This window comes from Ursus arctos, unplaced genomic scaffold, assembly GCF_023065955.2.
Source record: "Ursus arctos isolate Adak ecotype North America unplaced genomic scaffold, UrsArc2.0 scaffold_17, whole genome shotgun sequence".
NCBI classification, from domain to species: Eukaryota; Metazoa; Chordata; class Mammalia; order Carnivora; family Ursidae; genus Ursus; species Ursus arctos.
In genome coordinates, this window is record NW_026622841.1 from 17,366,096 (window position 1) to 17,383,424 (window position 17,329).

The 17,329-nt window shown below is 42.9% G+C and overlaps 1 protein-coding gene across 1 annotated transcript in view; it reads right to left on the reverse strand.

Moving 5' to 3' along the window:
• Nucleotides 1-357: 357 nt before the first annotated feature.
• Nucleotides 358-17,329, reverse strand: part of ONECUT2 (one cut homeobox 2) — a 57,548-nt gene continuing 40,576 nt past the window's right edge. The window contains exon 2 of the mRNA XM_026496380.4: nucleotides 358-15,204. Coding sequence (XP_026352165.1) covers nucleotides 14,918-15,204 — 287 coding nt within the window. The 3' untranslated portion in view covers nucleotides 358-14,917. The remainder of the gene's footprint in view (nucleotides 15,205-17,329) is intronic.

A 17,329-nucleotide genomic window follows, 5' to 3' on the forward strand; every position in this document is an offset into this window, starting at 1 on the left:
TGTGTTTGTTTTCATTCTTCCATACGGTGACAATAAAGTGATCCCCTTTTGACTCACCACATGTGACCTCATATGGAATCTGTACAAGGACAAAGTTAGGATAGGTCATCTCTAATGTTTTAATGGGCTAAGAATAAGGCAGTCTTTAGAGGGCATCCCTAATCTTTTGTGGTTGATAACATGGTTGACAGATTTGTTGATTATAAAATGTGCCTTGCACCCTGTGAGAGGTAATGGAGTTGCAATCTTACTAAGCCAAGCAACTTTATTGTTCTTTATGAAACTACAATGGGATGCAATAGGAGAAGGATGCTTAATCCTTTCCATGAAAAGAGAAAGAAGCCAACTGAGCCATGGTCAATGAATGAAAGCAGTTTATTTGACATTAATTGCAGAATTTACAGCACTACCATTTAATGATAGGAATAAAAATAGAATCCAGTGTAAGCAATGTTGTGGACAAAACATCAGGGTGGGAAATGAGCAAAATTGAAAATGCAGTTAACATTCAAAGAAATCTTCCAAAGGACTGGGAGCTTATCAAGGGGTGAGCAGCCCCTTGATAACGGTGTGTGATCCGCATCCCCACCAGGATTTCAGGGCGGTCACTGAACATAGACCCTGTTGACCATCCCTGGAACATCTTTCAGCACAGTCTGACAACATGTCTGAGATGGGGTGAAATCTGTGTTATAATATGCTTTGGAAATACAGCTCGGGGTATAAAGAAAATAAGAACGTGGATTAACTAGCGTGTGGGTTTTCTTTTTCAAAACAGAAGGGAGTGCAAATTTTAGGGGTGTGTTTTCCTGATTTTTGAATATAAGAGGTGATGTCAAAGGGATTGATTAAAAATAAAGTTTAAAGCTTTCCTCTGTGATCTTCTTGGAGATAATAGCTGAAAAACCAAGGAAATAGAACAAGAGGTGTGCATGTGACTCTTTGGTCTCTTGTCGTTTTGGAATCTGGGTAGAGACCTATGAAAGGTAGTTGGGTTTCTACTACAGGACTGGGTTTCTGAGAGAGCTGACCTAGAAGCCATGGGCTCTGAATGAGTACGGGGGTGTTAACCACTCTACAGTCATTTCCCCATGGCTTTATAGGTCTCTTCTTTACGTTTTAAAACTTTAAATAGAGCTGGGGCTAATTCTTCTCTCTTTTCCTCTTCCTCCCTTCTCTCATCTTAGTCACCTTTAAAACCATAAGGCAACCAACAGATTGCAAAGGATTCAAGTCCCACAAGCCAGCATGTGAAATTAAAAGGTGTTTTAATCCCCCAAATCAACGTATTTGAGGTCAGGGCCCGAAGTAAGAAAATAGGACTCACTCAATCCTAAGAACAAAAACCCAAGAAAGAAAAGATATTAGAACTTGTTCTCATTCACTTTGGTGGCAGGATAGTTTCTTTACTAAGAATTCATTGACCAAGAAAGAGTCTACCGTACCTGTACTAATAAAATGTTAATTTGGATCGAACTATTAGAATAGGAAAGAGGGAAAAAATCGGCCAGGCTCTTTGTCTGCAGTCCAGGAAAACACCTTCTTGGAGAAAAGCAAAGGATGGAGAAGAGAACTAATTGAAAAGTTGGTCAATCCCTAATGATCTTTGTCCATAAAATTGTTTGGCATCCTAGACTGGGCGAGAAAGGCCTGAACTGTCCAGGATTGGGCGGGGGGAGTGGAAAACAAGATCTGGTGGTTGGAGATATGGATTAAAAGAAAAACCAGTACCAAGATTATGCCTACGTCATCTCAGTCCCTGCCTGACAAACTTAGATGTTCTCTATCATTTTTTTAGTGTGAAAGTTGTCTTCCTGTTTCAGGAATTCCAGTTTGGCAGATGTCTTACAACTTTGCACAGTAAAAAGTTTGCTGGCACCATTTCGACACAAAATGACATAGCAAAGAAAGGAAATGATATTCTGCCTTCAAGGAAATATCTGTTAATGGTATGACTACTGACCCAATAGCTAGTCTTTGAATACTTCACCTTTCTTCCTAGGTAGTCATAATCTGAAAAAAGTTCACTTCCTTCCTAGGCAGTCATAATCTGAAAAAACTTTCCTAGAGAGCAAACTGACTCTTAGGCAAAATGCCAGACTGAGTCGAAGCAAGGAAGATGGGGAAAACCCCAAGTTCTTTTTTTTAGTAGGACCTTCAAGAAGAGACACAACAGGCATTACCAGGCCCTATTCTTGGTTGACTCAACAGCTGTGGTTCAGCCTGCCCCCCACGGAAGATCAGCAGCATGGGCGATGTACATAGCCGCCTCCCTCAGAGAAGAGTGAGGCTCAGAGAGGCAGTGGAGTCTCCTTTTCCCTCTGGTATCCTTCCCAATCAAAGAACTGGGAATAGCTAAAATACAAATTAGAAACAAGACTACAGAAAAACCTGGTCCTACTTTTCTTTGTTTTCCAAATAACTGTCTACCAAAGTTATAGATAAAATAGCTAAACCAGGATGCAGAGGAAGAGTGGTAAGAGGGATTCTGGTTTGAAAGAGCCCCACTGGATTGTGGGGACCTGGATGCTTTGCAGTAGTCAAGACGGTAAAGCCACCTAGATGGTCCCCCCACGGTCTTGGCTGGTAGAGCCCAGCTTAGGGAGAGAGGAGTGCCCGTTGGGCCACGGAAGATTCGGGATTACTATTTTTTTCTTCCTTGCCTTTCCTGTACGAATTGGGATCTGCTTTCATGCTGGCATGTGCTCAAGGCCAAGGGATCTCAGAGAAGTGCTGGGGTCGAGAGAGAGTAAGGTTAGCAAGCTTGGGCCCAGCTCTCTTTAAAGTGACACTCAGGGAGATCTCTTCCTAGTGCCCAAATCTACTTTCTAGCCCATGACCTTAATGTCCCAGGCTAGGCCCATGTTCCCCCATGACAGCAGAAGCGAAATCAAGGCCAGGCTGAGGGAATCCCATAGTTCTGTGTCTCCAAGGAAAGGACATCCACTGGCACAAAGCATTGAGTAAAAACCCTTTAATAACAAAATAACATTCACGATGTAGCTACGTCAGTTGTCTGGAAAACTCAGCTTACACTTGATTCAACATATCACTTTCCACAAAAGTTTTCTTTTTTAAAAAAAAAAGGACAATAAATGGCATAACAAAATATACCTTGAGTTTCATAAGACAAGTCTTGGCAAATCCCAGTGAGCCAGAGCCATGCATTGCTTGTAATAAAAAGGGCTGGGCACGCTCATGTCTCAGACACTCCTCTGTTTACTTTGGATTGAAAATGCATTTGGACTTAGTAGATATTACAGTATCTGTATCAGGAGGAATAGTTTGTGGGTTTGTGAGTGTGAGGAGAACGTTACCGACCGAAACAAATTTTCTATTTGGTTTATTGCGGAAGAACATATAAAGCTTTCTGGAAGATCGAACACTATTACAATCATTAACTGTCTTACAAAAGCCAACTTAAAATTCTGGTATCCATTCCCATCTTTGGCAAATTAATCAGGGGAAAAAAATTAAAAAGACTATATATTACAAGGCTTTCATGATCACAATCTACTGCATAAGGCCAAATAAAAAAATGTTTGTTTCTATTATTAATGAAAGCGCATTCCCCAAAATTCTCATTGACCGTGCTGTGAATGCTCTACTGTCAGCGACCTCTGATATTTTGCAGAGCAGACTGCTGCCTTCCCACCACTGTCTCCCAGACTGCACTCGGCTACGCAGAATAAAGGGTGCTGGGCAGTTGCGTTGGCTTTAGTCAAGCACATTGGTTTGGGAAATCGGTATGAAACTTGAGAATGAGTTTCAGACTCCAAATGTAAGAAAGAACAAGTTTGCCCAATCCATTGCAACTGTAAAATACTTTCTGAGATAGAGAAGCCTCAGATAATTGGGGAGTTTAAACCAAGTTGGTTTTCCAAAACTGGGATTCAAAACTTCTTATACTCCCTTTAGGATAGGCGAAACCTTGTCGGGTGGGAAACAGGGTCACCTCTGACCCTCGAGAGGAAGAACCATGAGATGACTGCACAGGGGATGTTTTGGGGAATGGCCATCTATTTTTGCCTAAATCACTGGAACAGTTGGTGGGGTTGTCCAGAAGAAGGGACCAAAAAGCCCAGAGTAATTACTGATATTGACACCATTTGAGTTGCTATTGAGAACTGACCTGTCCACAAAATACCGGAAGAAACTAAGCACAAAGCGGCCGTTCCCAAGCAGAGATCTCGGAGAAGCTAGGGCCGGATGATTTCACATCTTCATACACACGGCCAGTTAGGTCTGAGGTCATGGACATAAAGCCAAAGTGGCTCCTTTTCGAGGAGATTAAAATTGCAGAGTTGAGTTGTTTTTTCCTTGTTTCCAAACCCCTCTCGAATACAGCGATACTGCTGGGCTCTGAGGATCCCAATTTGTGGAATGCACGTTGGTAACTCAAACTTGGAATGACCTTTCTCCTAAAATTTGAACTCGATTCATTTGGACTCATTTTGAAATCCCAACAGACGAAAAGGTATTTTTTGAGGTGAGACATCTCCCAATAAAACCAATATTACCAATGTCTGAGGCTGAACTGTGTACATTTTCACAGTTTAATGTATACACAACTGTTCCACAACGGCTAACAAACGCTCGGCACCCATGCATAAATAAAGTCCATCGAACCAAAGGGGAAGATCTAGTTCAAAATGAAAAATGTTGCTATTAAGACCACAATGCATCACACTGCTAAATTTTTAGCCTCATGCATAAAATTATAGCACTGATTGGCAGTTGCTAATTATAATACTACACTGTTAACACAGAACAATTAATTGTTCAGACCAAGTAGCACAAATGTAGAAAATAATTTTTTTTCAACAGAGCAAATGAACACAGATTGTTTCTTCAGCAAAATATGAAACTGTAAACTTTGGGCTCATTCTGCAACTTTCCCCAATCCAGAATAAATAAAATCCAAAGGGGAAAAAAAAAAAGAACATACATTTTTTTTAAGCGCACCTTTTTGTCTATTACAAAAGCACAACCTAAAACGTATAAAGCTTTTTTTTCTTTTTTCTTTTTTTAAATCACAGTTACCAAAAGAAACAGTGAATAATTTATTACATACGCTATAATAACATTACTCTAAACACTATTATCTATGAGGTATATCTGAGAAAATTCGGTAAGGATTTGCGCGGTCTGCATTGCCAACATGCCCAGGTTCATATTAAAGCTTTGGAACCGTGAAAAACTAGAAAAGGGACAAGAACGGGGGAGGCAGAAGGAGGAGACAGAGAGAAAGAACCTTTGGTATCAGTACAAATCTTGTTCTTTGCAGGGTTGCTTTGCAAAGCACCACAGTACAATAAGCCCACCAGTTGACTGTATGGAGGCCCAGTTGAAGCTGAGGTATTCACAGGAAGGATAAAAAAAGCACAGAGAGGTCCAGACTGGCTAAATCGTTGCTTTGGTTCAAGCAAGGCACTCGTCCCGTGGTTATGTCACACTTTGCAAGTGAAGCATGAGGCTGAGGGGGGTTGCTGAGGAGGGGTCTGCCAATCGGGGATGTTTTCTGTGTTCAGGCTGCAATTGCTCTCTCTAGGTTCCCTCTTGTGGGGGCTGGGCGGTTGGGGAAGGTGGGGTTTGTTTTGCTTCTAGGGGAGCACTCTGTTGCCCCCCCAGCAGATCTTCTTTCTTATGTCTCCCAGGTATTCTGAGGATTCTATTTTTAATAGGAATTTGGGAAGAAAACCAAAGTCATTCGCTGTTTGGAAGGAAGGCCTTATGAGTTTATCTTGTATTGGGGGGGGCAAGTTGGAGCTTGGAGCTTGTCTGGACAAGAGAGAACTTTCACCTCTGTCTGTACTGGAAACTGCAGAAAGGGGTATGTGTCTCCCAGGCTGTCAGTGTGGCTTCTAAATTCCTCTACTAGCTAGTCTTTTGATGCATGGGATAGTGGGTTGATTGGTCTTTTCCCTTCTTAGCTTCTTTGTCTAATGGTCTCTTAAAAAGCTCAAAGGTAGCTATAGAATGCGAAGTGAAAAATATTAGTACTCAATAAATACAGACTAGAGGTGGGTCTTTGCAGACATCTAAAACCCATCTGGTCAAAGCTGGAATGATTCATTGGCTAACATACAAATCACTCTGATGAATGGATCTTAATAGTGATTTAATCATTTAATGGAATCAAAAGAAACTTACAGAAGACCAATTAATTTTATGAGTAAGAAGGGAAGAGAGAAGCAACTTTAAGTAATCATTTCTTGAAGTGGCCCATCCAATTCTCTGAAGTTCTAGGGTCATCTTTCATTTACAATGAAAAATCCTTAAGGACCCAAGGATGTAAGGCTTAAACTTCTCATAAATACAGAGCTGGCCTGGAAACAAAGCATTTACACCCACAAGTCAAGAAGAAAAGGACAAAAGCTGAACAGCGTCACTGTCACATGTGCAGTGATCAAATTCCCTTTCTCTGATAAATAGGACCTAAAAATATCCATAATAATGAAACTCAACAGACCAAGAGGGAACTTTCTCTTCTTGCTGAATTAAATGTTTATATATGCAACACTTTGTCGTGCAGAGGTTCAATGGTGGTCACACGGATCGATGCATAATTCCAGGGTAAAAACCCCTCTACGGGCTTGACTATTGCCCGACTGGCCACCTTTCCAAGCAACTGATCCTATGTGACTTTAGGTTGAGATTCTAACCAGACAGAGTTGGAAATGCCCACGGCTACTTCTATAGAGTGAAAATGTTAAGTGATAAGCCCCAGGCCCCGCTCACTGCTAAAGGATTGCCACCTTCCCCTCTGCCAGCACGTGGCCCATCTCACGCAGAGGCAGCCCCGAGCAGTGGGTACAGCCCTGGAGCTTGTCTGCGCGTTGCCTCTAGACAGTAGTTTGACTTGGATAACTATTTCACTCCTCCGGGCCTCTGGGGGTTGGACTAAATGATTCCTGAGGCCCCTTCCAGCTCCTTCACTCAATGATCAGAATTTCTGTGGTTCAGTACATTAGAAATCTTTGCCGTGATAGCCCGAAGCAGGGACAGAGGTCACGGCTAAAACCGAAGGCCCCTTCCAACCAGTCTTCTTCACCAATTTGGAATTGGAATTTAAGGAGTCCAATTACAGCAGCATCTGAACTTGCATCCTGAACGTGTGCAGGGGACAGCGAACAAACGAGAGAAACACAGAAAATATCCCTTTCCAAATTAGCAGCCACCATCACATCGATAATTATTTCTTTGGGGTATCTGAGCTGTGGCTGTACATACCATATGTCAGAGAGGATAGTTCAAATTATAAAAGAGCACAAGCAAAATGCAGACCGCACAGAGAAAGAAATCTTTGGTATCTTTGGTGTCATCAACACGATTAAAATTACAAATGGAAAAAGTCAGTGAGGTAGCCTTCTTTGGTTCTCACTAGAAATAGAAAGTTTTTCCTTTTTTTTTTCTTTTTTCTGCTTTTTTTTTTTTTCCCTTTTTTGTTTTGTTGTTTTACACACAGAGTTCATTCTTGGAAGCAGCTAGTGTAAGGGTTTCTCTCTTTTTGCTGTTATGATCTTTGAAAATTTATTTATTTTTTCCAGTTTCTGCAAAGAAGCCCCGACATCCAGGCTGGTGAAGCAGGGTCTCGACATGTGTTTTCTGAACGCACAGGTTCGGGTTGAATAGTCATTGCTCGTCCACAGACTTTGCTCTGTTGTTCTGACAGCAGACAAACTGCAGTGCTCTCTACTGTTTTAAATAAAAACTCTAAACTCTACAGTGCACCTTTTGTAGGTGCTGAATAAGTTAAATAAATAAGTTACGATAGGAAGGCTCTGAGGGCCCCGATAATTAAAAGGTGACGTTTGCCTGGTACCAGGTGGGGCTGCAAACTTAAATTAAATAATTTAATAATCATTATTTAAACTATTTTCAAAGTTAATTCAAGACGGAAAAATACCTTGATTTTTTTTTTTTTGGTAACCTGTACTTTTTCCCTGTCTGTAACAGAATTTCACTGCTTTATAAAGCAAACCATCTTTCAAGAAAATTCTAAGAGAAATTTTGCATCTCTGATGCACCATTGGTCTATGTTTCGATAAATAAGCACGAGTAAAATCAACCTAAGATGATGAGCTAATTACCAAAATCCTATACATTTGTGTGCTAGAAACTAATTTAAATAAATTAATTACATTAATGGTACATAGCCTGTTGGGTCATAACCCAAAGAGACAAGGGGAAAAAAATGTTTTCGATGGTCTTCATTTTTTTTTTTTTTGATGGACAAAATGTATAGCCTCTTTTCGATAGTCTGAATAAAATAAAGCAGGAAATCATAACCTCTAAAACTTCCTCACGTTCATAAAGACCATTTCGATGTGACAAGCACAAAGAAAAAAAATCCCCATGTCCCCCTCTCGCTGGTGCAGCCCCCACGACACCACATCCCATTGTCTCAACCCTGGAAACCAGAGCCTGCTTTTCTCCTATGAGTTTGCACTTTGCTATTTTTTTCTTTTCGTGTGTTTTTTTTCTTTTTTTCTTTTTTTTTTTTTTTCCTTTTTCTTTTTTCTTTCTTGTCCTTTTCCAGGTCTTTGGATTTAGCTGTAGTTATGAGAGATCCAGAATAAAGCTATTCAACCGAAGTCATCAAGCATATGTGTCATTCCTACACAGATGATTAAACAATATCCAAGGTTTCTTGAAAGTTGAGTTTATCTTGGATGTGCCCAAATGAAAGTAATTCCAAGTGTACACTGTGAAGCTGCTGGGATACTGTTTCTTTCCTGCACTTCAGTTTTCCATGTTGTAATAAAGAAAGCGATGGACATTGTAGAAGTCTCACATACATGTTAAGTGATCCCTTGAACTCATTTATTGTGACAGGTGACAGTATGTATGTATGGAGATGTCTGGACGCCCATAGGCAATGTGTGTTGCTATGAGGACAGCTATGAGAATACATGTCGAGAGATGCCTCTAAGTCCGTATACATCCATGCTGACAGACTGTATAAGCTTTAGGCAAACTTAACTACCAAGGTTTATGCTCTGTGAAATGTCTGCTGCTAAAGGTGGAGCAGAGTGGAAGGCTTCCATGGAATGAACAGACCTCTAGCAACGTGTTTTTTTCCTATACACATTTTCTCCACTAACAAGGTCTTAGAGCTGGTTGATTCCCCTCAACCAAACTCAAAAACCTCTAAGGACAGCTTGGGCTGTAGCTTTAGCCTGTCTCAGACTGTCAGAGTCCTTTTGGTATCTGAGACCAATGAGCATTTGTGGTCCCTGTGGGATTCATGCAAAATAGCCCATTGGCCTCAATTATAGGCTTTGTGTCTACCTATACATAAGGCTTTATATTGTTTTAATAATTATTTTGGTATCTTATAACACATTCTGAGACTTTCTAAAACAACCCCCCCTCCCCACCCCCTTGGGAAGAAATAAATCATGGGCAGAAAATGGGCATTGGGACAGCCATATTTAAAGCCGATGTCATTAATTTATGAGACTTATACAACGAACCGTCCCTTCTTCCTTTAGTAAGGATTTTGGGGCCTTATTTGAAAACTGGAATCTCCTGTTGTTTTAGAGGTGACTTGGTCTTAGCTAAATGTACAAAATTATTAAGCTATCCAGTCTTGCATGTGAATATTCGAAAGTTATAAGCGCAGCAGCTCTATCCCTTCTTTCTCTATCATTTCCTACTCACTCCTCCTGGTTAGGCTAACAAGTCCGCATCACCCAGCAGCAGCAGCAACAACAACAACAAATCATCTCTGATCTGTTAAGAATCATGACAGTTATTTCCATAGGACTTGTGTTTGGGCTTTGGGGTCAACCTTAACCACACGTATCACCTCTTTTTCTCAGCTTTTTAATATAGTCCGTTCTTCTTCAACAACATTGGGACTCAGGCTGTTTTTATATTTTTAAAAATTCCTACTATACAATCTGCAGAAAATCTGAGTTCACCACAAAGGTATATTGTCAGGACACTTTGGTAATGGTAATATGACACTTAGATAATTCTACCAGCATTTTCAAAAGTGGGAAAGTGTCCCCGCCTGTACCAGGTGGTAGTGAGTTTTTTTTTTTTTTTGATTTGTTCAACTTTAATTTACTCGCATTAAAAGGTGGGTGCCCAGCACAGGTAAGATGAAATGACTGATCATTGTTTGAATTACAAAAATGCATATAGGTGTGCATATATGTGTGCGTGTGTCAGATGTACCTTCTGAATTTTGACTTCATTTTAGCTAGAAATGAAAATTAGCTTAAATTTCCTAAGCCCACAATTGCCAAGAGGCTGCGGGAAAAGATGCAGAGGTGATGCTCTGATCTCTCCAGAGAAAGCGACATGCTGAGTCCTTCATTCCTTTTTCTCTCCGGTACCTTTAAGTGGTACGACCTACCACTTTACATTTTGGAAAAGCCTTTACATATCAGGGTTGAGTTTTTATTGTTGTTGCTGTTTCCCTTTAAAAATGAAATAGACTGGCTCTTTTTAAAAATTTTCCCAGAATGAAAGAATTATATCCCCAGTACCAAAATCATGTTGAAAACAAAAGTAAAGCAAGCCTATTTCCCTACAGGAATAGAGAAAAGTTATTTTTCCACTCAATAGCCTTTAGATTTCTGTTGCCTCCAGAATGTGAATTTTGGGTCAGAACTGTCCCTTCACACTGTCCCCTCTGTCGCTAATGGCTGAGGTGTGCCTGGAATTGTTCTTGGATCGAAGAAACAGATCCTCAAGTATAACCAAGTCCAAATGGTTATTTTTCTCTGAAATTATCAACTTAAGTAAATTTTAAAAACGCTTGAGGAAACCTACTGGGTCAAATTTCATTGCCTTTCAATTGGCAGGATTTTGTTTTTTTCTTTCAGATTTTTCACAAATTGAAATTCTGTAGAGCTTACAATTCTGATACATACATGTGTGTATTCATACATGTATGTATATAATTTTCTAAAAGCAAGCACCTCCCTCTGGTATGACATTATCCAGTAAGAGACATTTAACCAAAGTCCTCGGAGGGAAGTTCTTGCCTTTTTTACATTAGGACGTCCTCCTCAGGTCCCCGGAACCACTGAGGGGGTGGACGTGGCTACAACAGGTTTTATCAGTCTTGAAATCTCAGGCCACAAAGGCAGCCTCTTTTGGTTTTGACATCTTCAGAGGCTGCCCACACCCAATGGTGAGATTAGTGTGCCGAAGGCTCACTAACCAAACCAAGCAGGCTTGCTCCCTCAATCCGATCTCCAGAACGCTGGCCGCAAGTCACAAGGATTTCATGTTGAAACAGCCGAGCTGAAGTTCCTTTGTATCAACCCATGGGGAGCCTTCCCCTGCTGAAGTATGCTCTTTTCTCAGTCGTCTGACAAAGGAGACATGGGGTACGAGCAAGAGACAAAAGGATACAGGGAAAAGTCCTGGCACATCCCGAGGTAGGATGAAATACAAAAGCCACGGAGAGTCACCCATTCCTTCACAGCTGTGTGGCTGCTGGCCCTGCAAAGGGAGACCCCCGTGGTGGGAGCAAGGAAGTGGCACCATGGACGACGGGGCTCCCGGGGGCAGGACACTGGGATTCTCCCCAAATCCTGCTCTGTGTTTTCCCTCCAGGATGGAGACACCCCCCCCCCCCACCGCCGTCAGCACCGCTGCCTCACTCCAGTGCTAGCCGTGGTTGCACACAGGCTTGTCAATACACATCGGGAATTACCACCCTGAGGAAACCTGATCAGCCCATTGCAGCAGGAGCTGGACCTCCCCGATGAGAAGTCCCTTCAGTGGATCTGCTCCCTGAGGGGATCGGCAACACCCTGATGGGACAGGGTAGCTCCTGGGGAACAGATTTTGGGGCTGGCCTCATCTCCACAGCTAGTGGGACTGGACCACCGAGGCTTCCCAGCAGTTACAGAAGACGAGCTCCCCACTGGCCCTGGCCCACTGGTGGGCCAGGTCTCATGGACAGACCTCACTCACACCTTGATGGTGGGTGAGGCGTTAGACTAGAGATGACTCCAAATACAAATAAAACTCATTTGCACCACGAATCCATTTATCAACAGGTTAGATGTTGAAGTGCTTGAATTTGACTTTCAACCTTTCCCAGGAATTGTCACAGAAATCTGAGTACTCCAAATCATCCACAGTGGAAAACGGACTCTGGGATGGCATGAGAAATGAGCAAAATTCGGAACTGAATGCCCAATAAATGAAGCACTTGACCAAAACAAGACATGGATTTGGACAGCAAGAATTTGGGGTTATCACCAATGTCAAGTTGAATCTATATATGTATTCATATATTATATATATATCTCTTTCTTTAGAAATGCAACTTTACAGCTGACTTTTCAAAAGCTAATAGAAAAGTAGAAACTGGCAATTATTTTTACATGTTTCCCCCCACCCCCAAATGAAGCCGTTAGGATGTAGCAATCACATGAAAATGAGGCTGTTGATTCCTCTATAAACTCTTTGGTTCTGTGGTTAAGGAGAGGATGTGTCACCAAGACTGCTAACCCTGACCCTCACTCCCCTTCCCTCCCCTGATGCTGAGACTCTGAACATAGAAGGAACCAAGTCTAAGGGATGCAAAGAACATTCAAGTGACATTATTCCCTGTACTCTGAGGAGTAGAGAGAATAGTTCAGTATCCCAACATCTTAAGCTTGGAGTCCATGGAACCTTTTGAGAGATTCCACGTTGGGGCAGAAAGCCATAAAGCAAAATTAAAGGGAAACAATAAAATCAAATCAATGACCCTTTCCTTTTGTTGCTCAGAAACAAAATTGATTACCTTTACACAGATCAATGACGCTATTAGTATTTTAGCCAGACAAGAGGAGATAATGAACTGAAACAAAAGATGTGAGAAATCCTCATCTTTGGTATTGTAGCTGTTGAGGTTTCTGTTGCTCTGTTCCATGTTCTTTTGAAAAACTGCATAGGCACAAATTAAAGACAATCTTCAACTTTAAGATTACCGTGTGAGTTGTCAAATGAAGCAGTAGCCGCCGAGGCTTTTCCTTATATCTGTTCCTGTCTCAACCCTTTCTTTAAAATCTGCTTCCAAAAAATGTCCCAAGAGGTCTGTTTAAGCACAGTGTGTCTCGCTGTTTTTTTTTTGTTTTTGTTTCTTTTTTTTCTGGCGTGCTTCCTTCTTGTTGGTGGTGATTTTCACTGATTTACGTATTTATTTATTCATTTTAATGGAACAGTTTTGTTTGTTGCAGAAGTAGGTGCAGAAAAAGTTTCTTTGGTTTCGATTAAGTAATTCATAAAAAAGTCAGTCTCAAGTGTCTGTAAAGAATCATTGCAGCGTTTGGCTTGCTTCGAACACCCCCATGGGGCCCACCTGGGGCCATTCACTGGTAAATATGCACATCGTGACCTTTGCAATCTCCCAGAGTTCTGTGGGCGCTCTTCTGCGTGCTGTGGGAAGGTGACAGCCAGGAACCAGAGCTGGAGTGGCAAAGCCACTCCCTGGGTGGCTTGGCTAGCCGGTCCGCTCAGCCCGATGGTGAGCCAAATGCAAGAGCTGAATGCCATTTGGAATTGCAGAGGTTTTCTGATTTCTAAAAGTAATCACAGTATTTTTAGGCTAGAAAATGGCAAGTAATAAATGTCTTTGGTTTGCAGTATTCTGCTTCTTTGGTGTGCTGTGTTTTCTCCAGATTTACTCAGCTGTTTTGCAAGGATGATTCGACAATGGAAGAGATTTGGGACTAGATGACCCTCATGACTAACACATATGGTGGTTTGAATTACTTCTTTTTTTTTTTTTTTTTTATCTTGCTAGAAAACACGAAAAACGTCCCTACCAATGATGGATGAGGAAACAACCGAAATCTGAAAGAGTGAGAATGAATCATGTGGTAGTTACAATGCACAGTAGGAGGAACCAGGTAACTAATAACCGAGAAAGATACATCAATGATCTAAAAAAATCTAGATCTTTTAAAATGCTGCATTTGCTCCATGTACCGTAACAGTTAAATCGGCCTCCTGAGTGTGCGTCTGCATTATGTACAAACAGAATTTGTAGCAAACTGCAAAATGTGCTTGAAGCCATATTCCCAACGATTCCCCAATGACTTCACAATCAGCGTCTTGAAAATCCAGATGTGGTGAATCCAGAACCTTCCTTACTTCTCTGTTTATCTACGTTGTGCTTGATACGTTGAGCTCAAGAGAACTGATTTTTTTTTTTTTTTTTGATGGATCTAAGACCACGTGAGATTTCCAGGAGGTAAGGAAAAGAAAATTGTAAACTGGATCAACTTAAAGCTTTCTAAACTATTCAATGGAACGATGCCTGAGTTGGAAAAACAGGTCCTTGGATTTTTTTTTTTAATTTCCTTATTTAAAAGTTGTGCTCAGTAATTATCATTCTGATGTTTTTATGTTATGGCTGTGAACTTTGGTGTACTGTGGTATGATGAGGCTAAGCACTTGGAAAGCAAATGAGGTCATTCTTGTTGCTAGAAGAATCTTTCATGGTAGTATCTTGAGAGCCTAAACTCAGAATCCTTACACAGACCAAATTCCCACTGTGACACATGGGAACTCTGACTGCAAAAGGGCCCGAAGTGGGACTGCTGACATCTGAAGAGATCCTGAGCTTGGCTGACACCACACTGAAATCAACTCGCTCCAGGAAGGCCCCCATTTGGGTTTCTGGGATGCTTAGCATGCTCAGAGGACAATGTCCGGTTCAAAAAGATTAATTTTCAGCTTGCACTTGGACTCCATTGCCATTAAAAACAAAACAAAAAAGAACACCTGGCCTATGATTACAGCTAGAATAGAAGTTTCTTTTCAAGAGAATTGTGCTTTCAAATCACCAGTGAAGGGCCCCAGCTAAGAATCCGGTGTCTTTTTCCTTTGTGTTTTCTTTCGTGTCGGTTGTCCTCGTCTGGGGGTGACCTGTGCCCAACCAAGAGTCCTTCCATCACGCTTTGGTACAAGTGCTGGAGGTGGACGAGGAGCCCCCCGTGCTCAGATCGTCCTGCCATTTCTCCAGGCTGCGGCGCCGGGCGTTCATGAAGAAGTTGCTGACGGTCGTAAGCTCCAGGCCCAGCTGCTGGGAAATGGTGATCTGCATCTCTTTGGACGGGCGTTTGTTCTCCTTGAAGATGGCAAAGAGTGTTCGGCGTTGGAGGTCGGTGAACACCAGGCGGGATTTCTTCTGGGAATTGTTCCTGTCTTTGTTTGGTTCTTGCTCTTTGCGTTTGCACGCTTGAAGGGAAAGAGAAGAAGGAGCGAGTCAGTACGAGTGTGAGAACCAGCCCCCGAAAAGGTGAGCCATTGAAAACATTGACAGAGTCGTACAAGGGGATGTAAACCGTTAAACTTTATTGTGCGAATTGCCCAGCTGTCAATAAGCAGCCTTCATGGTTTGTCTCCGGGTGATGGGAGGCACCAGTGAGTGTAGAGGGGAGGAAGGGGAGAACGGCAGGGCGGCTCTGCACGGTCTGGTTTTCAACCAGTAGCAGCCCCCTGCCTCCCAGCACACCCTTAAAATTCTTCATCTCTGAAATCAGGCACTGTGAAGGGAGTGATGACTCCAGGTCCCCAGCGGGAGCCTGGGCAGACAGTCCCTCTCTTTCATATTCAGCTTCTAGAAGTGTTTACAGCTGAGCTGAAATGACTTTCTGAAGCCAAAACTTAAAAGTGCATAATTTTTTCAAAGTCAAAACTTCTACCCATGTGATTCAAAAAATTGTTAACAGAATGAAATTAGAAGTGACAGAATGATGGTATCATCCCAACCCAAATCCCCTCCTTCCAGACTTTGACTTTTGAAAAATTAAGGAAAAACAAAATGAGGAGGGAAAGGCTGAAAGAAGTTGGTTTAGCCAACTCCAGTTTGGGTAGTTTGCAGTGAAGCCCATATAAGAGGACGGGGACTGACGGTGGCAGAAGCAGCCCGACCTAAGCAGGACAGTAATGTATGCGTCAACTACCTCCGTCTTACCCGACAAGTTCCCAGAAGGCAGGGAGCAGGTCTATGTAATATTCCCCACTGGCTCGTTTGGGAGCCGTGGACATAATGGAATACTTGGGATGCCGAGGTCACGTGATGCCTGGACTCTCTCAGGGGGTCTGTACACTTCATAGACTGACGCGGGTCTCAGAAAAGAGACTTGGAAGGGTGAAATAACACGGCGCATACAAATCAGGATTGTAAACATGAGAACACCTGTTCAAGTCACTGGAAAGAAAGCTCAGCCCGCCCAGGGGTGCGGCATCGACAGACCTAACCCGAGAAAGGCAAGGAGGCAGCAGAGACGCTCTTTCCGGGATCACACCCTACCGGATGTTCTGGGCCCGGGTTGGGAATTCCTTTGTGCTAGACTGACAGTCCCCCAGGGCGAGCAGCCTGGGCGTTGCCTGGATGTCTTCGCACACTTCTCAAAGCCCTAGTTTGCCAGTTTCGCGTCCGAGCCCTGGGTCAGGGCGTGGCCTTCTGCAGGGAGCATCTCGTGCAGGGGAGCTGCTACCGTTGGAGTATCGGGGGGATAGCCTTCCACCTGACGGGTCTTACAATTCAACCTGAGGACCAGCATGCACAGAGAAGATCTTGTGGACGCCGAAGTCCCCCCACCTAACCGGCCCTTCTCCCCAGTGGGCGCTCTCGCCGTAAAGGAGTCACTCCTGAAATACAGGAGAAGTGAAGACACTTCGCTTTGCTAAATGCTTTCTACCTGATTTTCTTCCTTCTTTCTTTTTAAAGATAAAAGTAATCATAGTACCTTTGAAATTAAATATGCACACACACACACCCCAAAATACACCGATGAAAGCAATTTGTTTCCACCTGAAAACCCATTCTCTGGGAGGGTCGGACTTCCTCAGAGAAGGCGTACTTCCCGGGCAACGGCAGCTCCGGCAGAAAGGCCGAGATGCCGCACACCTGTTCACTCCTCACAGGCGCGTCCCCCTAAAGGCAGCCTCCTTGCTCATCCCTGCCGGGGTCTTCCATCTATGTTGGGTTCTGTACGTTTACCACACCCTTATCTTCACACTCTCTCTTGTCCAATCTCCAGTCTTCCTCAGTTGTGCTTCTCAACCCAGAGAGCTTGTTCAAATGCAGACTCCGGGGCAGGCAGCCTGGGGTGCAGCCTGAGAACCTGCATTTCTCACGAGCTCCCGGGAGACGCAAATGCAGCTGGTCCGCTCACCTCAGCTGGCTCCCAAGCAGGACCCCGACTTCTGAAATCTCAGAGGAGCACCCTGAGGGAAAGGAAAGCTCAGAGCCAGGCAAGCCTCGATTCACAGCCCGGCTGCTTCTCCCACAGGGCCTTGGGACCTCGGCAGATGGCTTCACGCCTCAGAGCCCGTGTTCCTCATCCCATGGAAG